Consider the following 24,544-nt stretch of genomic DNA (forward strand, 5'->3'; position numbering starts at 1 on the left):
CTATCCCGAGGTACATGTGCCAGCGCACAAGTGGACCGACTCCGGGCCCTACATGATGCTCCCTGTCACCCAGGGGTCACCCGGTTCTTTCACTTCATAAAGGCCCGCAATCTGCCCTACTCCATTGAGGAGATCAGGGCTATTGCCAGAAACTGCCAGGTCTGCGCGGAGTTCAAATCGCACTTCTACCGGCCAGATCGAGCGCACTCGGTGAAGGCCTCCCGCCCCTTTGAACGCCTCAGCGTGGATTTCAAAGGGCCCCTCCCCTTCACCATCCAAAACACGTACTTCCTTAACGTGGTCGATGAATACTCCAGATTCCCCCTTCGCCATCCCATGCCCCGATATGACGTTTGCCACCGCCATCAAAGCCCTCAACACCAGCTTCGCCCTGTTCGGTTTCCCCGCCTGCGTCCACAGCGACTGGGGATCCTCATTTATGAGCGATGAGCTGCGTCAGTACCTGCTCAGCAGGGGCATCGCCTTGAGCAGGACGACCAGCTACAACCCCCGGGGAAACAGGCAGGTGGAGCGGGAGAATGGGACGGTCTGGAAGGCCGTCCAGCTGGCCCCGCGGTCCAAAAATCTCCGGCTGGCAGGAGGTCCTCCCCGACGCCCTCCACTCCATCCGATCGCTACTTTGCGCTGCGACTAATGCAACCCCCCATGAATGTCTCCTTGCCTTCCCCAGGAAGTCCACCTCCAGGATTTCGCTCCCAACGTTGCTGGCAGCTCCAGGACCCATTTTCCTCCACAAGCACGTGCGGCTCCACAAGGCAGACCTGTTGATCGAGAGGGTGCACCTACTCCATGCAAACCCGCAGTACGCCTACGTGGTGTACCCCGGCGGCCGCCAAGACATAGTCTCCCTCAGGGACCTGGCACCAGCTGGTCCCCCCCCCCCGGCGCCACCCATCCTCCCCACAGCACACCTCACCACAGCCCCCGCTCCAGGATGATCCGTCCTCCCCTTGGTCCCACCCGGGGATGAAGATGAGGTCGACACGCTCCCGGAGTCACCGGCGACCGAGCCGACGCCTGCATCGCCACTGGGACTGCGGCGTTCACAACGGAGGATCAAGGCGCCCGATCGGCTGAATTTGTGAACTTCCCCCAAAATGTTAACCTTAAAATGCTCGCATACTTGTAAATAGTTTTTCCACCATCCCCACTGGACTCTTTATTAACAGGGGGTGAATGTGGTAGGCATCACTGTTGTATATATCACATACGAGATGTAATATGGTACGGCTCCTGTACTACAGGTACGGGGGGGGTAGACACGGGCCTGCTGGCTCCGCCCAGTAGGCGGAGTATAAATGTGTGGGCTCACCGAGCTGCAGCCATTTCGGCAGCAGCTGCGGGAGGCTACACATCTCTGCTTAATAACGCCTCAATTACTCTCTACTCTCGTCTCGTCGTAATTGATAGTGCATCAGCTAGACAAAGTGCATTCTGACCCCTGGGTGCTCACTGGACAAAATGCCCTCTGACCCCTGGGTACTAACTGGATAAAATGTCCTCTGACCTCTTGGTACTGAGTAGACAAAATGCCCTCTGATCCCTGGGTACTAACTGGACAAAATGCCCTCTGAACCCTGGGCACTAACTGGACAAAATGTCCTCTGACCTCTTGGTACTGAGTGACAAAATGCCCTCTGATCCCTGGGTACTAACTGGACAAAATGCCCTCTGAACCCTGGGCACTAACTGGACAAAATGTCCTCTGACCTCTTGGTACTAATAGACAAAATACCCTCTGACCCCTGGGTCCTATCAACAGCATTAAGTACTATTGACTCAATAGAGCAGTAAAGTGCTTGTAGAATTCAGTGTTCACTACACGTGTGTAGTAGTAAATTGTACAACTGCCACAGCAAAGTTTAAACCCGTGAAAAGTCTTGGAAAAGCAGACAATGTGAAAAGAGAGAGTGAAGTGTGGGTTTTACTGAGAGGCAAGGCTGTCCCAATGTGGGTAGCTACTTCCGCCTCGCGTGATTAACAGCCACTGTTTGTCTCAATGTGCCTGCTGTTTGCTCTGATTTGCATTTTACTTTACATGCTGCTAGTTTTTAATTTGACTTCTAATTATAAATAAGAGCGTTGCTCTTTTCTCCCTTCCTGGAATGGTACAAAGACCGTGCTGCAGCAGCCGGCAGCGTGCTCAGCGGCTCTCAGCCCCCATCAACTGCTTTGAAATTTCAGTGGTTTTATTTTTTTGAGAATGGCGGGAACAGCTTCTTTCCTGGCTGAGATCGTGGTGAAACCCCCCCTGGTCCATGGAGAGAAGTTCATTAAATGGGATGATGTAAGTAACTGTGGCATGAGGCAGACGCTGAATTTGAAAGTCACCAACACATTGCTGCACCATTGTCGTCTTATATGTTGTTAAATCTAGCATGAATATTGGTTAAAAGAGGCTGTAATTCCTGATTAACTTTTCCAAGAACATTCTAAAGGGAGGTGCAGCAAGGAGCACTGAATTACGGTAAGGAGAGCTAAGCCGTGGTGAGGAATGGTTAGGCCGGTGAAGAATATTAAGGCTTGGTGAGGTGCAGCGAAGTAAAATAATGTGTGGTTAGGTAACGTGTACAATGATGAGGGCAGTGAGGAATGAGGAGGGACAGTGAGGGTGAGTGAGGAATAAGGAGGGACAGTGGGGACAGTGAGGGCAGTGAGGAATGAGGAGGGACAGTGGGGACAGTGAGGAATTAGGAGGGACAGTGGGGACAGTGAGGGCAGTGAGGAATGAGGAGGGACAGTGGGGACAGTGAGGAATGAGGAGGGACAGTGGGGACAGTGAGGAATGAGGAGGGACAGTGGGGACAGTGAGGAATGAGGAGGGACAGTGGGGACAGTGAGGAATTAGGAGGGACAGTGGGGACAGTGAGGGCAGTGAGGAATGAGGAAGGACAGTGGGGACAGTGAGGGCAGTGAGGAATGAGGAGGGACAGTGGGGTCAGTGAGGGCAGTGAGGAATGAGGAGGGACAGTGGGGACAGTGAGGAATGAGGAGGGACAGTGGGGACAGTGAGGAATGAGGAGGGACAGTGGGGACAGTGAGGAATGAGGAGGGACAGTGGGGACAGTGAGGAATTAGGAGGGACAGTGGGGACAGTGAGGGCAGTGAGGAATGAGGAAGGACAGTGGGGACAGTGAGGGCAGTGAGGAATGAGGAGGGACAATGGGGTCAGTGAGGGCAGTGAGGAATGAGGAGGGACAGTGGGGACAGTGAGGAATGAGGAGGGACAGTGGGGACAGTGAGGGCAGTGAGGAACGAGGAGGGACAGTGGGGACAGTGAGGGCAGTGAGGAATGAGGAGGGACAGTGGGGACAGTGAGGGCAGTGAGGAACGAGGAGGGACAGTGGGGACAGTGAGGAATTAGGAGGGACAGTGGGGACAGTGAGGGTAGTGAGGAACGAGGAGGGGGGTGGGGACAGTGAGGGCAGTGAGGGCAGTGAGGAATGAGGAGGGACAGTGAGGGTGATGAGGGCAGTGAGGAATGAGGAGGGGGGTGGGGACAGGGAGGGCAGTGAGGAACGAGGAGGGACAGTGGGGACAGCGAGGGCAGTGAGGGCAGTGAGGAACGAGGAGGGACAGTGAGGGCAGTGAGGGTAGTGAGGAACAAGGAGGGACGGTGGGGTCAGCGAGATAGTGAGCAATGAGGAGGGACAGTGGGGTCGGGGAGGGCAGTGAGGTCTGAGGAGGGACAGAGGAGTCAGCGAGGGCAGTGAGGAACGAGGAGGGACAGTGGGGTCAGCGAGGGCAGTGAGGAACGAGGAGGGACAGCGAGGGCAGTGAGGAACGAGGAATGACGGTGGGGTCAATGAGGAACGAGGAGGGACAGTGGGGTCAGTGAGGGCACTGAGGAATGAGGAGGGACAGTGGGGTCAGTGAGGGCACTGAGGAACGAGGAGGGACAGTGGGGTCAGCGAGGGCAGTGAGGAACGAGGAGGGACAGTGAGGGCAGTGAGGGCAGTGAGGAACGAGGAGGGACAGTGAGGGCAGTGAGGAACGAGGAGGGACAGTGGGGTCAGTGAGGAACGAGGAGGGACAGTGAGGAATGAGGAGGACAGTGGGGTCAGTGAGGAACGAGGAGGGACAGTGGGGAATGAGGAGGGACAGTGGGGTCAGCGAGATAGTGAGGAACGAGGAGGGACAGTGGGGTCAGCGAGATAGTGAGGAACGAGGAGGGACAGTGGGGTCGGGGAGGGCAGTGAGGAATGAGGAGGGACAGTGGGGTCGGGGAGGGCAGTGAGGAACGAGGAGGGACGGTGGGATCAGTGAGATAGTGAGGAACGAGGAGGGACAGTGAGGAACGAGGAGGGTTAGTGGGGTCAGCGAGGGCAGTGAGGAACGAGGAGGGACAGTGGGGTCAGCGAGATAGTGTGGAACGAGGAGGGTTAGTGGGGTCAGCGAGGGCAGTGAGGAACGAGGAGGGACAGTGGGGTCAGTGAGGGCAGTGAGGAATGAGGAGGGACAGTGGGGTCAGTGAGGGCAGTGAGGAATGAGGAGGGACAGTGGGGTCAGTGAGGAATGAGGAGGGACAGTGGGGACAGTGAGGAATGAGGAGGGACAGTGGGGACAGTGAGGGCAGTGAGGAATGAGGAGGGACAGTGGGGTCAGTGAGGAATGAGGAGGGACAGTGGGGACAGTGAGGAATGAGGAGGGACAGTGGGGTCAGTGAGGAACGAGGAGGGACAGTGAGGGCAGCGAGGGCAGTGAGGAATGAGGAGGGACAGTGGGGTCATTGGGGAACGAGGAGGGACAGTGGGGACAGTGAGGTCAGTGAGGAACGAGGAGGGACAGTGGGGTCAGTGAGGAACGAGGAACGAGGAGGGACAGTGGGGTCGGTGAAGAACGAGGAGGGACAGTGGGGTCATTGGGGAACGAGGAGGGACAGTGGGGTCAGTGAGGTCAGTGAGGAACGAGGAGGGACAGTGGGGTCAGTGAGGAACGAGGAACGAGGAGGGACAGTGAGGTCGGTGAGGAACGAGGAGGGACAGTGGGGTCAGTGAGGAACGAGGAACGAGGAGGGACAGTGAGGTCGGTGAGGAATGAGGAGGGACAGTGGGGACAGTGAGGGCAGTGAGGAATGAGGAGGGACAGTGGGGTCAGTGAGAGCAGTGAGGAATGAGGAGGGACAGTGGGGTCAGTGAGGGCAGTGAGGAACAAGGAGGGACGGTGGGGTCAGTGAGGAATGAGGAGGGACAGCGAGGAACGGGGAGGGACAGTGAGGAACGAGGAGGGACCGCGAGGGCAGTGAGGAATGAGGAGGGACAGTGGGGTCAGCGAGGTAGTGAGGAACGAGGAGGGACAGTGGGGTCATTGGGGAACGAGGAGGGACAGTGGGGTCATTGGGGAACGAGGAACGAGGAGGGACAGTGGGGTCAGTGAGGAACGAGGAACGAGGAGGGACAGTGAGGAACGAGGAGGGACAGTGGGGTCAGCGAGGGCAGTGAGGAACGAGGAGGGACAGTGGGGTCAGCGAGATAGTGAGGAATGAGGAGGGACAGTGGGGTCAGTGAGGGCAGTGAGGAATGAGGAGGGACAGTGGGGTCAATGAGGGCAGTGAGGAATGAGGAGGGACAGTGGGGTCAGTGAGGGAAGCGAGGAATGAGGAGGGACAGTGGGGTCAGTGAGATAGTGAGGAACGAGGAGGGACGGTGGGGTCAGTGAGGGCAGTGAGGAATGAGGAGGGACAGTGAGGGCAGTGAGGAATGAGGAGGGACGAGGAGGGACAGTGAGGAACGAGGAGGGACAGTGGGGACAGATAGGAATGAGGAGGGACAGTGAGGGCAGTGAGGGCAGTGAGGGCAGTGAGGAACGAGGAGGGTTAGTGGGGTCAGCGAGGGCAGTGAGGAATGAGGAGGGACAGCGAGGGCAGTGAGGAACGAGGAGGGACGGTGCGGTCAGTGAGGAACGAGGAGGGACAGTGGGGTCAGTGAGGAACGAGGAGGGACAGTGGGGTCAGTGAGGGACAGTGAGGAATGAGGAGGGACAGCGAGGGCAGTGAGGAACGAGGAGGGACAGTGGGGATAGTGAGGAACGAGGAGGGACAGTGGGGTCAGTGAGGAACGAGGAGGGACAGTGTGGTCAGCGAGATAGTGAGGAACGAGGAGGGACAGTGGGGCCAGCGAGGATAGTGAGGAATGAGGAGGGACAGTGGGGTCAGCGAGGGCAGTGAGGAACGAGGAGGGACAGTGGGGTCAGTGAGGGCAGTGAGGAACGAGGAGGGACAGTGGGGTCAGTGAGGGCAGTGAGGGATGAGGAGGGACAGTGGGGTCAGTGAGGGCAGTGAGGGATGAGGAGGGACAGTGGGGTCAGTGAGGAATGAGGAGGGACAGTGGGGTCAGTGAGGGCAGTGAGGTCTGAGGAGGGACAGAGGGGTCAGCGAGGGCAGTGAGGAACGAGGAGGGACAGTGGGGTCAGCGAGATAGTGAGGAATGAGGAGGGACAGTGGGGTCAGTGAGGGCAGTGAGGAACGAGGAGGGACAGTGGGGTCAGCGAGGGCCGTGAGGAACGAGGAGGGTTAGTGGGGTCAGCGAGGGCAGTGAGGAATGAGGAGGGACAGTGAGGGCAGGGAGGAATGAGGAGGGACAGTGGGGTCAGCGAGGGCAGTGAGGAACGAGGAGGGACAGTGAGGGGAGTGAGGAACGAGGAGGGACAGTGGGGTCAGTGAGGAACGAGGAGGGACAGTGGGGTCAGCGAGATAGTGAGGAACCAGGAGGGACAGTGGGGTCAGTGAGGGCAGTGAGGTCTGAGGAGGGACAGAGGGGTCAGCGAGGGCAGTGAGGAACGAGGAGGGACAGTGGGGTCAGCGAGATAGTGAGGAACCAGGAGGGACAGTGGGGACAGTGAGGGCAGTGAGGAATGAGGAGGGACAGTGGGGTCAGTGAGGAACGAGGAGGGACAGTGGGGACAGTGAGGGCAGTGAGATAGTGAGGAACGAGGAGGGACAGTGGGGTCAGTGAGGGCAGTGAGGGACGAGGAGGGATAGTGGGGACAGTGAGGGCAGTGAGGGACGAGGAGGGACAGTGGGGTCAGTGAGGGCAGTGAGGGATGAGGAGGGACAGTGGGGTCAGCGAGATAGTGAGGAACGAGGAGGGACAGTGGGGTCAGCGAGATAGTGAGGAACGAGGAGGGACAGTGAGGAACGAGGAGGGACAGTGGGGTCAGCAAGATAGTGAGGAATGAGGAGGGACAGTGGGGTCAGTGAGGGCAGTGAGGAATGAGGAGGGACAGTGGGGTCAGTGAGGGCAGTGAGGAACGAGGAGGGACAGTGGGGTCAGCGAGATAGTGAGGAACGAGGAGGGACAGTGGGGTCAGTGAGGGCAGTGAGGAACGAGGAGGGACAGTGGGGTCAGTGAGGGCAGTGAGGGATGAGGAGGGACAGTGGGGTCAGCGAGATAGTGAGGAACGAGGAGGGACAGTGGGGTCAGTGAGGGTAGTGAGGAACGAGGAGGGACAGTGGGGTCAGTGAGGGACGAGGAGGGACGGTGGGGTCAGCGAGGGCAGTGAGGAATGAGGAGGGACAGCGAGGGCAGTGAGGGACGAGGAGGGACGGTGGGGTCAGCGAGGGCAGTGAGGAATGAGGAGGGACAGTGGGGTCAGTGAGGGCAGCGAGGAATGAGGAGGGACAGTGGGGTCAGTGAGGGCAGTGAGGAATGAGGAGGGACAGCGAGGGCAGTGAGGAATGAGGAGGGACAGTGGGGTCAGCGAGATAGTGAGGAACGAGGAGGGACAGTGGGGTCAGTGAGGGCAGAGGAACGAGGAGGGACAGTGGGGTCATTGAGGGTAGTGAGGGCTGTAAGGAACGAGTAGGGACAGTGAGGTCAGCGAGATAGTGAGGAACAAGGAGGGACAGTGGGGTCAGTGAGGAATGAGGAGGGACAGTGGGGTCAGTGAGGAATGAGGAGGGACAGTGGGGTCAGTGAGGAACGAGGAGGGACAGTGGGGTCAGTGAGGGCAGTGAGGAATGAGGAGGGACAGTGGGGTCAGTGAGGGCAGTGAGGAATGAGGAGGGACAGTGGGGTCAGTGAGGTCAGTGAGGAATGAGGAGGGACAGTGGGGTCAGTGAGGAACGAGGAGGGACAGTGGGGTCAGTGAAGGCAGTGAGGAACAAGGAGGGACAGTGGGGTCAGCGAGATAGTGAGGAACGTGGAGGGACAGTGGGGCCAGTGAGGGCTGTGAGGAACGAGGAGGGACAGTGGGGTCAGTGAGATAGTGAGGAACGTGGAGGGACAGTGGGGCCAGTGAGGGCTGTGAGGAACGAGGAGGGACAGTGGGGTCAGTGAGGGCAGTGAGGAACGAGGAGGGACATTGGGATCAGTGAGATAGTGAGGAACGGGGACAGTGGGGAACGAGGAGGGACAGTGAGGAACGGGGAGGGACAGTGAGGAACAGGGAGGGACAGTGAGGAACGAGGAGGGACTGTGAGGAACGGAGAGGGACAGTGAGGAACGAGGAGGCACAGTGAGGAACGGGAAGGGACAGGGAGGAACGGGGAGGGACAGTGAGGAACGGGGAGGGACAGTGAGGAACGAGGAGGGACTGTGAGGAACAGAGAGGGACAGTGAGGAATGAGGAGGCACAGTGAGGAATAAATAGGGATAGGAAGGTAACATGCAGTACAGAAGGATGCAGTGTGAAAGGGGCTGATTTAGCACAATGGGCTAAATCGCTGGCTTTTAAAGCAGACCAAGGTAGGCCAGCAGCACGGTTCAATTTCCGTATCAGCCTCCCCGAACAGGTGCCGGAATGTGGCGACTAGGGGCTTTTCACAGTAACTTAATTGAAGCCTACTCGTGACAATAAGCTATTTTCATTTCATAATGATGTACACTGTGCAGTATGGTGGTGCCATACCGTATGGTTAAGTGCATGAGAGGGACATTGGCAGATTGATCCACAGAGGGTGGCGGGGTGTGTGGGAATTTCCCCGGTGTCAGATGGTTGAGTCTGGAACCCAGCTCGGAGGTCAGAGAGCCATGGGGACCTCCTCTCAAACCCGCCATGAAGGTATGACCAGGGTGAAAGAGTCACAGCCATGGCCACAGGCATTCCCGTGGAAGGGCACCTCCTCCATAATAATGTTTTCAAATGCCTTCAGCAGACAGCTGAGACCCACCCTCCTTCAGCAGCGCCCGCCCCTCCTGGGTGTCCGCTGATGGAACAAACTTTGGTTTCTTGGTTGCGGAAAAACGGGGGAGGGACAGGGATTCTGATTTGAAATTGTTGAACTGGCTGTTGAATCCAGATGGCTGTCAAGTGCTGAATTGAAAGCTGAGGTTGGTTGAATTTGATTGGGACAGAGTGAGGAGGCAAGGACGGAGAACTCAGAGTGGGATTGGAGCAGAGAATTCAAAAGACAGGCAGCCGGGGACACAGCCACGGTTGTGCACTGAATGAGGTGTTCTGCAACGCAGTCACCTAATCCGTGTTTGGTCTCTCCATTGCAGGGAACAGTGAATCCAGTATATTAAACTGAAAAAGCACAAGCTTATCTCTGTTTCACCTGGAAGGAGCGATTTGGCCATTGGATATTGGGAAAAGAAGAGTTAAAAGGACAGGTGTTGCATTTCCTGTGCTTGCACAGAAAGGTTGCCATGGGAACAGATAGGAGTGATGGGGGTGATTGAGGACTGGACTAGGCTATTGCAGAGAGAATGGCCCTTTTGGAAGGCTGAAAGAGGAGGGGAAGATGTGTCTGGTGGTGGTATCGCCTGGGAGGTGGTGGAAATGGTGGAGGAAGATCTGTTCAATTTGGAGGGGGGGGGGGGGGGGGGGGGGGACAAGGGGAACTATATTTTGCTTCTGGGAGGGTTGAGAGCAAAAGTCAGGAAACGGGTCAGACACGATCGAGGGCCCCGTCAACCATAGTGGGAGTGGAATCCTTGGTTGAGGAAGACAAATTGGAAATGCCAATTATGGAAGGTGGCACCATAAGAAGATGCAGCAGAGACAGAGAAACTGGAAGAATGGAAAAGAGGCATTGCAGTAACCGGAGTGTGAGGAAGAGTAATCAGGCGAGAAGTGTGGAGTGGATGATCCATCACAGCCTCGCTCTGAGGTCCCCAGCACCATAGATGGCAGTCTTCAGCCAATGCAATTTAATCCGTGTGGTGTCAAGAAACAACTTGGGCACACTGGCACAGCATAGGGTTCCTGACAACATCCCATCAATAGTCCTGAAAACTTACATTCCAGAACGGGATACACCCCAAGCCAAGCGGTTCCAGTACAGCCACAAACACTGCGATCTACCCAACAACGTGGAAAATTGCCCAGCTCTGTCCTGTCCATAGAAAACAGGACAAGTCCAACCCAGCCGAGTACGGCCCCATCAGTCGACGCTCAATCATCAGCAAAGTGATAGATAACCTCACTGTGCTTAGCCTGGGTTCCCCCAGAACTATAGGCCTCGATGCCCCATTAAGGCCTTGGTCTAAACATGGACAAAAGAGCAGAATTCCGGAGGTGATTTCCCTCAACGTCAAGGCAGTGTTTGGCTGAGAGTGGGACAAGCAGCTTCAAAACAATTGATGTCGATGGAAATCGGGCGGGGGGGGGGGGGGGAGCTCTCCACAGGTTTGTGTCAAAACTGGCATGAAGGAGAGCAGTTGTGGTGGTTGGAGGTCAATCATCCCAGCCCCATGACATTGCTGCAGGAGTTCCTCAGGGTGGTGCCCTCAGTCCAGCCATCTTCAGCTCCTTCAATACCTTCTCTCCAACATAAGGTCAGAAGTGGGGATGTTTGCTAATGACTACAGAATGCTCATCACCATTCACGACTGCTCAGATACAGAAACATTCTGTGTCCATGTGCACGAGAGCGGGACAACATTGGGCTCAAGTAACGAGCAGGCCAGACACGTGCCAGGAAATGACCATCTCCAGAAAGACAGAACCTAACCATCTCCCTTGATACTCTGCAGGATGGAGGTATCTGATTCCAGCAGCCGCAGTCATTTGTTTTAATTTTCGTCAAGAGGAGATGGTTTGGGCCTGGAAACTGGCAAAGCGATGGAAGACATTGGAACAGTCGTAGCAGTAGGTGGAGAAAAATTGGACAAAGGAAGAAAATTAGAGTCGAGACAGGAAGAAAAACCATACGTAAGACCATGGGCGCGATCCAAAGGCCACGCTGCACGGGAAAAGCAGCTCGCCATGGCGCAGTGTGGCCGTTGAAAGCCGGGTGACCCCACTCCTGGGATCTACCGGCTTGTAACGCCCTGTGAGACTCAACGCAATCTGACAAGACGTTGCGATGTGAATCCTGCCCACAATGGGCGGTATCACGTTTTGGCAAATATTTAGCTTAGGGTGAGGCAAGAGTGTTGCCCTGGCACTGCTTGTATCAGCTGGGAACCCTGACAGTGCCACCTGGGTTCCAGGTTGGCACTGCCCAGGTGCCCAGTTGGCACTGCCAGCTGGCATGAAAACTGCCAGGGTGCTGGGTTGACACTGCCAAGGTGCCATGCTGGTATTTTTTGCATGCCTGTGATAGGGCCGAGGTTGCCAGGCGTGGGTGTTGAGGAGGGGGTGCGGAGTTCCCCAGTGTACAAAACGAGGCTATGTTGGACCTTGGCCGCCTGTTCCTTGTTGCCCCTTATTGGACGCGAGTCACGTTGAATAGCCGTGTGTTTCTCGGCGTTGTGAGTGCCGGGAAACAAATGGCTAAACGCGTTCACTGGGGGACGTTGTTGCCTTTTGGGAGAATTGCGCCTCATAAGACCTCGAAGCAAAAGTCGGCCATTGAGACCTTTGAGTCTGCTCTGCTTTTCAATGAGATCATGATTTATCTGAAATGATAATCCTCAACTCCAATTTCCCACCTAAGCCCCATGAGGTTTGATTTCTTTGCTGATTAAAATCTGTCTATCTCAGCCTTGAACATACTTAACGGCCCAGCCAACACAGCTCTCTGTGGTAAAGAATTCCTCAGACACACTAATCTCTGAGAGAGAAATTCCTCATCAGTGGGGCAGGAACTGACTGGGAGACAATGGGCTGGATTCCCTGTCCTGGGACACCCCGAATGTAATCCCAATGGGACGGACAATCGGGCGTTGGGGCACAATCGGCATTTGTGCCAGGCGCCGACCAGAACATGATGCTCCAAACCCTGCTGATGGCGTGAACCGCACGTCAACGGAAGCAAGTAACTTAATGCACTTGCATCTATGTAGTAACAACCCATTTGCGTCTATGTAGTGGGCCCAGTGGGCACGGTTTACTTATGGTCCCTAAAATCGTGGCCCTAGCATGGTGGACCGCCTGGTGCGCCAAGGGGCAACCGTTGCCGAGATCTAACTGAAGTAAGTGCATTCCAATCACTCAAACATGTGATTTCACTGCACTTACCTGTCTTTGATGTGGTCAATGTTTACAAATATTGGGGATTCACCACTTAGGCCACTGAACCGTGAAAGAATATGAATGAATCAAGCTGCAAATAGTTTTTAAAAGCTGTCAATCATAGACCATTACGAAAGCTATGAATGGCCTGCAGATAGTGGATCTGTGAGAACCAGACAAAGACACAGCTGCTCTAGTTCCAGGAATGGACACATGCAGCTGCAAGGTTAGTATTACAACAATAATGCCACCCACTGCACCTGTCTGGACTTTTCTCTAGTTTTCAGACAGGGGTCCCTTTGCTGGGTGGGGGCACTCGGGCAATACAGGGGTGGGGGTGGGCTGTAGTGCGATGGGATGGGGGGGGGGTCAGGGCTGATTTGGGGTGCGGTGTGATGGGGGTTGGTGCCGATTTGCAGTGAGGAGGGGGTGGTGCCTGCCACGGGACCTCGCTATCAGGCCACCAGCTCAAGGTGGTGGCCCAATCGTGGGATTCCCTGGGAATCCCTCTTATTCCATAACATGCCTAAATTTGCACTAAATTGCTTTCTGCTTTAAGCCTGCAAGGGGATCGTAAAGCTAGTGCAATTCAGCTCTGGTGGGGGAACACGGGGATGGATTCTCCGATTTCGAGGCTATGACTGGAGGAAATGTCTGGTTTTACGACGAAAGAATCGGTGAGGCTCCAGCACCGATGCTCCGACCGGTGGGGGCTAGCAGTCGCACCAGCCCCCCCCCCCAGCCTTTCCGAAGCCCCCCCCTCCTGCCAGCAGCGCGGCTGCCCCCTGACTGTGACGGCGCTGGACACAGTCCGCAGCCGCCATGCCCTGTTCACGAAAGCCGAGAGCACGGAAGCTGGATTCTCCGCAGCAAAATCGCGTTCGCCGTAGGGACGGAGAATCCAATTTCGCGCCGAAATCGGGCCCGGCACCGGTCCCACGAATCGGCGTGATCGCTGAGTACACCACGCGGCTGGGAGCCATTGCCAGAGAGCAGCCCAGCGATCCTCCGATCCCGACTGGCTGAGTTCCTGCCGGTGTTCCTATTGCCGGTCGGGATGCTCACGTGGCAGCTGCAGACTCAGTCCGCGGCCGCCCGTGGTGGGGGGCGGGGGGATCGGACACCAGCGGGGGGGGGGGGGGGCCTTACAGGTGGCTGGGGGACAGGTCTGCGGGGTTAGATCCTCAGGCGCACGGCCGATCTGGGAGGTCTAGTTTTTAATGCGTGGCTCTGCAGTCCGAGTCCGCCATGCGCCGGGCACGGTCACTGGAGGCCGCCGCCGTGCGCATGTGCGGACTCAAAACCAGAAGTGCAGAGGCCCGTACCACAGCTAACACTGCGTCAATTACTCCGGGTCCCTGCTAGCCCCCTGCAGGGCATATACACTCAGCTCCACTTTTCCCCAGGAAGCTCCAGAGTAAAACTCCAGCATTTTTACACTGGCGTGGGGGAACATGTTGGGAGAATCCAACCCCACGTGTCCCACGTCATAGGGAACTCGGCTCATCGGGAAGGGAATCTGAGGGATTCTGAAGGGAATCCCGCGATCGGGCTGCCCGCTCACAAACTAGTATTTTGTACAGGTTTATCATAAATTGTTTGCTTTTGTACCCTACACCCCTATTTATAAAACCCAGGACCCCTTATCAACTACTTTCAACTTGTCCTGCAACCTTCAATAATTTATGCATACACACACACGCAGGTCCCTCTGCTCCTGCACTCCTTTAGAATTGTTTCCTTTATTTTATACGATCTCTCCTCATTCTTCCTACTGTCACGAACCCCTGGGTTAGTGCACGGTCAATTCCAGCCCCACTTGGTCCGGAGTTGCAACACAGGTGAAATAAGCTTTTATTTAAATACCTGAGGTCCTTGGTTGGACCCAATAAACTACAGTCACTAGGTTTGTTACTTTAACCCAAGTAACCTTTTATTATGTACAGTATTATAATGAAACTGACAGAAAATGTAACCGACTTTCCCAATCCTTTACGGTTCTACTTTCTCAGCAGGCTAAGGAAATTTGGCATGTCAGCTACGACTCTCATCAACTTTTACAGATGCACCATAGAAAGCATTCTTTCTGGTTGTATCACAGCCTGGTATGGAGCCTGCTCTACCCAAGACTGCAGGAAACTACAAAAAGTCGTGAATGTAGCCCAGTCCATCACGCAAACCAGCCTCCCATCCATTTACTCTGTCTATAATTCCCGCTGTCTCGGAAAGGCAGCCAGCATAATTAAGGACATACTCTCTTCCACCTTTTACTGTCAGGAAAAAGATACCAACGTTTGAGGTCATGTGCCAACCGAATCAAGAACAGCTTCTTCCTTGCTGCTATCAGACTTTTGAATGGACCTACCTCGTATTAAGTTGATCTTTTCTCTACACCTTGCTATAACTGTAACATTATATTCTGCAGTCTCTCCTTCCTTCCCTATGTACTGTATGCATTGTTTACACAGCATGTAAGAAACAATGGGTGGGATTCTCTCACCCTGGGGGCCGGCTGGAGAATCACCGGGGCAGGCACGTATCGCGTCACTCTGCCCCGACCCGGTACGCGATTCTCCGGAGAGCGGAGAATCGGCGCCATTCTCTGCCTGGGATGGGCCGAGCGGCCGTACAAAAATACCCGAGTCCCGCCGGCACCGTTCTAACCTGGTCTTACCTGGCGGGACCTCGGAGTGGATGGATCCGGGGGCAGCCTGGTGGGGAGGGGAGGAGGGGTCCGACCCCGGGGGGGGAGGGCCACCGCTGTGGCCTGACCCGCGATTGGGGCTCACCGATCGGCAGGCCGGCCTCTCGGGCCGGGGGCCTCCTATGTTCTGCGCCAGCCCCTGTAGCCCTACACCATGTTGTGTCGGGGCCGCCGTGGAGAAGGGAGACACAGCGCATGCTTGGAAATCGCGCATGTCCCATTGCGCAAGCGCAGACCCGCAGCGCCCATCTGATGCCGGGATCAGCAGCTGGAGCAGCGTGGGTCGCTCCAGTGCCATGCTGGCCCCCTATAGGGGTCAGAATTGCTGTTCCTGAGGCTATGTTGATGCCGTGTGGAAACGCAATGGCGTCAACACTTAGCCTCAGGATCAGAGAATCCCACCCAATATTTCTCACTGTACATTAATACATATGACAATAATAAATCAAATCAAATCAAAAATCAAATCAATCCCCTCTTCTTAACTGTCCCCACTCTCTAAACACGCACACAAACAATGCAGAGGAGAGATGGTGGTGGAAAGGGGGAAAAAATTAAATAAAATAGAAGGATAAAGATCTTTGATGCAATGGGATGATTTCCGGTTAATTTCTTTCTGATGTTCAGCTTTGTTTTGATACTTCTTCCTTCTAGGCTTGAGGTGATTTACTCTGGCAAGATTATCTACCTTCTCTGCAGATTCAGCATCATTTCAAGTTCACAGCACGGTAGCTTTGTGGATAGCACAATTACTTCACAGCTCCAGGGCCCTAGGTTCGATTCCGGCTTGGGTCACTGTCTGTGTGGAGTCTGCACATTCTCCCCGTGTGTGCGTGGGTTTCCTCCGGGTGCTCCGGTTTCCTCCCACAGTCCAAAGACGTGCAGGTTAGGTGGATTGGCCATGATAAATTGCCCTTAGTGTCCAAAATTGCCCTTAGTGTTGGGTGGGGTTACTGGGTTATGGGGATAGGGTGGAGCTGTTGATCTTGGGTAGGGTGCACTTTCCAAGAGCCGGTGCAGACTCGATGGGCCGAATGGCCTCCTTCTGCACTGTAAATTCTATGATAATATGCCAGGTTTTCAGAACAATAGAGCAGTTCTTTTACTTCAGCAAGCAGGAGAGAGACCTTCCAAGGTCTGCTCAGTTCTCTCAAAAATCATAACACAGGAACTAACCACTGATCTTTGTCAGGCAGAATACTGTCGCTAGCCAACCCACCAATAGCCAGTTAATCAATCAAATTGACTTCCTCCAAAACAAATTCCTAAGATTCCCCTGGTGCCAAGGAGACTGGGCTCGTCTCTCCAAAAACAAAACCTGGGAACTCAGTGACCCTGTAAATACGTTGTTTCAACCGAGCCTCCTCCTTAAAGGCTCATCTCGATTATGGGAGTATGGACCAACATAGTAAAATAAAATAAATGGGAACAAAGGAAATAAACGGGAAAGACTACCAAAATGAATCATTGTATGCTTCTCTGTATTACATTTCATCTTCCAATTGTCTGCCCATCCCACCAACCTGTCTATGTCTCTTTGAAGTTAAACAGCATCCTCTGCACAGTTCACAATATTTCCAAGTTTTGTGTCATCCACAAATTTAGAATCTTTGCCATGTGAAGCAAAGTTTTGGTCATTTGGGCAGCTGCTGGTTTGGTTCTTAAAACTCTGCCTGTGGTGTGAGGATGGTTGACCAGCAGACAGGGCTCAAACATAAATACTGGTTGGACAGAATATCCCACTGAGTACTCTTGCCTTTTTGGGCCTCTTTTGCTTCTGTTCTGTGACCTTGAGAAAAGCAGTTTCATAAACACAAATGAGGGTTCGTTGTTCATCACATGATCCACTCTCTCCAACTGACCAGTTACCCAAATATGGCCATGCCTAGTGAATTCCAGGTCCATGGTTTACAGGATTAGATTATGGCTGGGTGATTTCCTTTCTCAGCCAGAGCCCATTATCTGAGGTGATTATGCCTTATGCTTTGTCCTTCACCCAGTTAAGTACCTTGGTGATTTCATGGATGGTTTGTGAATGGGTTAGGAGATCGCTCATTCACGGTCTCTCACGGTGATTGTTTCGGAGGGGGTTTTCTAGATAAGTTGATTCCATTTTATGACTTAGTAATTTGTAAGGTGCAGTGGTGCAAATGTTCAACCATCTTGGAAATTGCTGTTTCAAGTCCTGGAATGCTGTTTTGGTCCTTTAAAACTTAATGAGTCATTTTTGATATAAAGCATGGCTTTATAACACTAGGTACTGAACAGTGGTGTACTGTAAGTTGCAGTAAGATTCAGTGAAGTATGGAAAGATATAGTGTTATGGGCCAGGGTTTAGAGAACCCCTGACCCACAACTTTTAATAGATTGTGGTATGGGGAGCACACGGCCCACTCTACAGGTGTGGTACAGCAGAAATGGAAAAGTATTTTTTAAAGCAAAACAATGTTTATTCTCTGAACTCAAGTTAATCTTTTTAAAACATACAGTGAACATCTTAGCAACCATTAATTCAAATACAACCCCCAAAGAATTCAACACTACGTAATCCTTAAGCTGTCCTTTTTACATACATAAGACTTAAAAAAGAACTTTTAACAGAAGCACATCAGGTTAAAGTCACTACTGAGAGCAGTTATTAGTTTTAAATCACCAAAGGATCGATTTACAGTTTTTAGATTACAGAAAGAGTCTCACAAAGCACGGTAGCATTGTGGATAGCACAATGGTTTCACAGCTCCAGGGTCCCAGGTTCGATTCTGGCTTGGGTCACTGTCTGTGCGGAGTCTGCACGTTCTCCCCGTGACTGTGTGGGTTTCCTCCGTGTGCTCTGGTTTCCTCCCACAGTCCAAAGATGTGCAGGTTAGGTGGATTGGCCATGATAAATTGCCCATAGTGCCCAAAATTGCCCTTAGTGTTGGGTGGGGTTACTGTGTTATGGGGATAGGGTGGAGGTGTTGACCTTGGGTGGGGTGCTCTTTCCAAGAGCCGGTGCAGACTCGATGGGCCGAATGGCCTCCTTCTGCTCTGTAAATTCTATGATCTAATACCCCTTCTGGCTGTGATTGCAGCTATACAGCTCTGACACACCCTGCAGCAAACAGCCGAAAACAAAAGTAAAAAAGCTGACAGGCAGCCCAGCTCCACCCACACTCTGACATCACTGATAAACACACATTTCTTAAAGGTACTCTCACATGACAATAGTGAGTTATACTGAGGTATGGCATGTATCTTTCTTTGTTTATGTCTCTCTCTTTCTGTCTATCTTTCTACCGCTGTCACTTGCTCTCCATTTGCCATTCTCTTACCTTACTTGGGTGAATGATCAATTATTAAACCAATACCCCATCTGTCCTCTCCATGACATGATTTAAAGAATATCAGAACAGTTCTCCTTGGCATCCTGGCCAATATATTTCCCTCTGTCAACATCACGGGTTATCTGATTATGATCTAATTACTGTTTATGGGACCTTTCAGTGTGCAAACTGGGCTGCTGTGTTTCCTACACTATCCCAGGAACTACTTCAAACGTATTTCATTATTTGTAAAGAGCTTTGGGACATGAGAGGTTGTTAAAGGCACTACAGAAATGTAAGCTCTTCCTCACTTCCCTTTTATCTGGATTTCTCCTCCCCCCCACTCTTCTTTCTCAATCCTTCTCTCATCAAAGCCAGAACACGCTGAAAACACAGTCAGAAAACACAGTTCTCATGACCGCAGTGGTTTTCCTGTGATCCCGAGACCAGATGTGAGCTGGCCATATTCAAGCCAATGTTGTGTTATTTTGTACCCTCAGGATACAGGGGTTGGATCGCCAGTGGTTCTACGCATTGATTCCTACGGACACTTCCTGTACTGGACTTACCAGAATAAGGTAAGGCGAATGATCAAGATCGCAATGGCCTCGAACCTTCCCATTTCCCTCCCAGTTCTCTCCATTCATGGGAACAGGAGGTGGCTATTCGGCCTCTTGAGCCAGTTCCATCATTCCACTATTGTACCATAGTTAATCTGTACTTCAATTCCATCCGCCAGCCTTTGCTCCAGATTCCTTCCTCCCCATACCCCCCAAAACAATCTATCTATCTCAGAATTGAAAGCTCCAACTGGCTCCCTGGAATCTATAGCTTCTTGGGGAAGAGACTTCGAGATTTTCTTTCTGTGAAGAAATGCTCCTTGATTATATTCCTAAATAGCCTGGCTCTAGTTTTACGATTATGCATCATTATTCCAGACTCTCTCACCACAAGACCGTAAGACATAAGAGCAGAATTAGGCTACTCAGCTCATCGAGTCTGCTCCGCCATTCAATCATGGCTGATATTTTTCTCATCCCCATTCTCCTGCCTTCTCCCCATAACCCCTGATCTCATTATTAATCAAGAACCTATCTATCTCTGTCTTAAATAAACTCAGTGATTTGGCCTCCACAGCCTTCTGCGGCAAAGAGTTCCACAGATTCACCACCCTCTGGCTGAAGAAATTCCTCCTCATCTCTGTTTTAAAGGATCGTCCCTTCAATCTTCTGGTTTCATCTCTTCAGTCCTCTGATTGTGTCCTCTGGTTTTGTTTTCCCTACAAGTGGAAACATCCTCTCCACGTCCACGCTATGCAGGCCTCGCAGTATCCTGTAAGTTTCAATAAGACCCCCCTCATCCTTCTAAACAAGTACAGACCCAGAGTCCTCAACCGTTCCTTGGTTTAGCACACTGGGCTAATTCGCTGGCTTTTAAAGCAGACCAAGGCAGGCTAGCAGCATGGTTCAATTCCCGTACCAGCCTCCCCGAACAGGCGCTGGAATGTGGAGACTAGCGGTTTTTCACAGTAACTTCATTGAAGCCTACTCGTGACAATAAGCGATTTTCATTTCATTTCATTTCATTTCATACGACAAGTTCTTCATTCCAGGGATCATTCTTGTGCTCCTCCTCTGGACCCTTTCCAAGGCCAGCACATCCTTCCTTAGATGTAGGGCCCAAAACTGCTCACAATACTCTAAATGTGGTCTGGCCAGAGCCTTATACAGCCTCAGAAGTACATCCCTGGTCTTGTATTCTAGCCCTCTCGACGTGAATGCTAAATATACATTTGCCTTCCTCACTGCCGACTGAACCTGCACGTTAACCTTAATAGAATCTTGAACAAGGACTCCCAAGTCCCTTTGTGCTTCTGATTTCCTGAGCATTTCTCCATTTAGAAAATAGTTTATGCCTCGATTCCTCCTTCCAAAGTGCATAACCTCACACTTTCCCACATTGTATTCCATCTGCCACTTCATTGCCCACTCTCCTAGCTTGTCCAAATCCTTCTGCAGCCCCCTTGCTTCCTCAATACTACCTGTCCCTCTACAGATCTTTGTATCATCTGCAAACTTAGCAACAGTATCTTCAGTTCCTTCTTCCAGATCATGAATGTATATTGTGAAAAGTTGTGGTCCCAACACCAACTCCTGAGGCACACCACTAGCCACCGGCTGCCATCCTGAAAACAACCCCTTTATCCCCACTCTCTGCCTTCTGCCAGTGCTCTATCCACGCCAGGATCTTCCCCTTAACACCATGGCCTCTTAACTTATTTACCAGCCTGCTGTGCGGCACCTTGTCAAAGGCCTTATGAAAATCTAAATAAATCACCAGAGCGAATAGCTTTGCTATATTGAGGTGCGTTGCCATTTCAAACACTTCATCACCAGCTCGCAGTCTCCTTCACTCAACTCCCGAAGGTAATGATACTCTCTGGTATTCAGGTTCCACAACTACTGTACTAATACTCTTTAGGGAATATTAGAGTAAATTGAAACAAAATGTAAAGGTGTGTTAAATTGGGACATATATACTAAACTTAATCTGACAAAAGGCAGGTTGAGGGATGAGGTGAGATGGTGAGTGAGTTGAGGGATATAATAGGTAGATGCTTGAGGGGTTTTATAGGTAGGTGGGGTTGAGGGTGAGACTCAAGCAGACACGGCGAGAATGTGCAAACTCCACAAGGACAGTGACCCAGGGTTGGGATCAAAGTCAAGGTCCTCGGCGCCATGACACAGCAGTGCTAACCACTGCTCCACCGTGCCGCCTAGTGAGATTGAGGGATATTGTGGGTAGGTGGAGCTGAGGGATATTATAGGTAGGTGAAGTTGAGGGATATTGTCAGTAGATGGATCTGAGGGATATTATAGGTGGGTGAGGTTGAGGGATATTGTTGGTAGATGGACCTGAGGGATATTATAGGTAGGTGAAGTTGAGGGATATTGTCAGTAGATGGACCTGAGGGATATTATAGGTGGGTGAGGTTGAGGGATATTGTCAGTAGATGGACCTGAGGGATATTATAGGTAGGTGAAGTTGAGGGATATTGTCAGTAGATGGACCTGAGGGATATTATAGGTGGGTGAGGTTGAGGGATATTGTCAGTAGATGGATCTGAGGGATATTATAGGTAGGTGGGGTTGAAGGATATTGTGGGTAGGTGAAGACAGATAGATGTAAACACTGTGGTATAGAGCAGGCTCAGATCTCTTCTTTTTACATGTCTCTCTCTGGGCTTCCATTCTCACAGGACCTGGGTTCTCATTGGGTCTCTGTTCTCTCTGGGTTAGTGGCCTCTCTGGGCCTGTGGACTATCTTGGGGCCACTGGTCTCTCGGAGTTTGAGGTCTATGTGGGCCTGTGACAAACCTATCAATATCATTGATGGGCAAGTGTTAAGGAGGCAATTGCATTCCATTAAACAAATGCAGCTAAAAAAATTAAGAAACTAGCCAGTGTGATGACAAACGACAGGAAGGGCATAGACTGATGCTGCTCTTCACCAACCTCTATGTGTGGTCTGTTGGCTGTAATGGACTGCAAGCGATTCATGATCATCATCCATTCTTGTTTCATTCTGCAGCATGTGGAATGCCTGGAAATCACCACGATCCGTGACACACGAATTGGAAAATATGCCAAAGTCCCAAAGGTAAGCTCTGAGACCTCTCCCACAAACTGCCTACTAGTTGGTGCTTCCCATTCTCCCTCCCTGCACTTTTTGTTCACACTAAATATACTCACACCAATGAGAGGGGAAGGAAGGGCTGTCGGAACGTTCCCGTCTTGGTACGGTTTCTTCAGGACCCCGCCATTTGACTCAGATACAACAAAATCCCCACATGTGACAATCTCACGCCAATTCTGCAAGCTTTGCCAACCTGGTGCCATCAGCAGAGCCCGCTGTAGCAAAGAATTACATAGAAATTACAGGATGTAAATTTCCCATTTGGCCTACCAGATAGTGTTAGTGTTTACCCTCAATACGAGAAATATCCTAATCCCATGACTCGACCTGTCCCCATACTCTTTTATTTCCCTTTTCTGTCAACCATTGATCTAATCCATTCTTTAATCGATAACGCATCTCTGCAGCAATCACTAAGTCCTGCAGTGGAAAATGAAAAAGGAAATACCTGAGTTCAAATCCTCAATCTCTGTAAACAATCAGCTTAATCGATCTTCTCCCTCCATCAATTCAGAATAGTAAGGGAGTAGAGTTCTTTCAGTTAGCCGGGAGGGGGTTAGAGGCTCTGAACATGGGGTTTAGGGGTTTGAACGCACACCTGGGAGTGAGATAGAGGCTGGAATCTAATCAAGGAGTTAAAAATGTTCAAATATAGAATAATGGATACCAGGGAGTGAATTAGAAGATGAATTCAACCAAGAGGTTCTGCTGGGTTATAGATTGCGCCAAGATTGCAAGAGTGCTGACATGTCAGTCATGCAAACGCCTGACATAGTCATACCCACTCAATCACGTTTTATAGCTAACGTCCTGAACCCCTGTGGTGGTATGATTTGCATAGCTGTCTGCCATTGGTGCAGAACACCGGCTTACCATTGGCCCTGGTCGGTCATGTGCCTCTCGACCGATTGGTTGAGACCAGTCATGTGACGGCTCTCCGATTGGTCGAGAGGCTGAGTTAACCACGCCTCCATACCGAGCCTCTCTCTCCTCCGGGCCCTTCCGGGCCCCTCCAGCGCACCGCGCAACTCTCCACTCGCCGCCCCCGGGTCCCTGCGCCTGGCCTACGCGCCTCTCTGCCCCCGCTCCTAGCCGTTCCGGTCGGCTCGCCGGCACCGCTAACTCCGCCCCCTCAACCACGAGGGCCCCACGAGCGCCGCCATCTTGGGGCGTCGGCTCCACGTGCGGGTCCTGGGCGCCGCCATCGTGGGGCGCCGACCCCACGTGCGGATCCTGGGCGCCGCCATCTTGGGGACCCCGACTCCACGGGTCCTGGGCGCCGCCATCTTGGGGCCCCGACTCCACGTGCGGGTCCTGGGCGCCGCCATCTTGGGACGCCGACCCCACGTGCGGGTCCTGGGCACCGCCATCTTGGGATCCCGACTCCACGTGTGGATCCTGGGCACCATCTTCCGGCACGCAAGTTTCTTTCAGCATCTACTCGGACGACGACGACGAATATGGATTTTCTCCACGGCTCGCGGCCATTCAGCTCAACCAGTCACGTCCACGCATGCTCGCCAAAACGACAACGCTGATCTACCTCAACGGCCACGAGACGGGCTGCCTGCCGGGCTCCGGGAGCACGGAAAGCTTTGTTCACTCTGCCACGGAAGTCGTCCTCCGGATCCCCTCTCCCGACGTGGCTGGCCGCCCCTGGACCCATCTTGCTCCGGAAGCATGTGCGGGTGCACAAGTCCGACCCGTTGGTGGAACAAGTCCAGTTACTCCACGCTAACCCGCAGTATGCGTATGTGGAATACCCCGACGGTCGGCAGGACACGGTCTCCCTCCGTGACCTGGCACCCGCCGGCGTGCGGCCTTCCCCCCTTCACCACAGACCCCCCCCCCCTGTTTTTTCCTCCCCAGCGCCCCACCCAGGCCACCCCTTCCCCATCCATGGCGTCTCCACAGCCAGCTCGGGTGACGGAGACTATTTAAGGACCATCGCTCCCGGACTCCAGGACATCAGCGGAACCACCACCATCGGCTGAACCGACGTCACCTCCTCCACTGCGGTGGTCTGCCAGAACGTCATGGGCCACGAAAAGACTGATCGAATCGATTTAAATTACAACAGCTCCATGGACTTTGTTGGGACTTTGTATACTATTGCTAATTGTCTGGGCCAGTGGGAAGCCAAAAATGTAATAAAAGAAAAGAAGAGAAAATTTTTGTTCACCCGGCTGCTACTCATATCACCAGTTCTCTCCCCCCCCTCCCCCCCCCCCCGCCCCCGGCTCTCGTTGATACCCCCCTCTTCCCCCTCGGCTTCTTTCTCCGCAAGGGGTGAATGTGGTGGTATGATTTGCATAGCTGTCTGCCATTGGTGCAGAACACCGGCTTACCATTGGCCCTGGTCGGTCATGTGCCTCTCAACCGATTGTTTGAGACCAGTCATGTGACGGCTCTCTGATTGGTCGAGAGGCTGAATTAACCACGCCTCCATACCGAGGTATAAATAGTCAGAACGCCCGGCGGT

At 52.8% G+C, this 24,544-nt stretch overlaps 1 protein-coding gene across 3 annotated transcripts in view; it reads left to right on the forward strand.

Annotated features, from left to right (window-relative positions):
• Positions 1 to 2,027: 2,027 nt before the first annotated feature.
• The window catches only part of LOC119956011 (1-phosphatidylinositol 4,5-bisphosphate phosphodiesterase beta-2-like), a 177,018-nt gene continuing 154,501 nt past the window's right edge, over positions 2,028 to 24,544 (forward strand). The window contains exons 1-3 of one of the 3 annotated variants that reach the window (XM_038782709.1): positions 2,028 to 2,308; positions 18,867 to 18,944; positions 21,958 to 22,026. In XM_038782709.1, the coding sequence (XP_038638637.1) occupies positions 2,225 to 2,308; positions 18,867 to 18,944; positions 21,958 to 22,026 (231 nt within the window). In that variant the 5' untranslated portion in view covers positions 2,028 to 2,224. Of the gene's footprint in view, positions 2,309 to 9,001; positions 9,022 to 18,866; positions 18,945 to 21,957; positions 22,027 to 24,544 lie in introns of those variants that run through there. The other 2 variants (XM_038782699.1, XM_038782718.1) reach the window with 2 other exon arrangements.

Source organism: Scyliorhinus canicula, chromosome 2 (genome assembly GCF_902713615.1).
Source record: "Scyliorhinus canicula chromosome 2, sScyCan1.1, whole genome shotgun sequence".
In the NCBI taxonomy this organism is placed as follows: domain Eukaryota; kingdom Metazoa; phylum Chordata; class Chondrichthyes; order Carcharhiniformes; family Scyliorhinidae; genus Scyliorhinus; species Scyliorhinus canicula.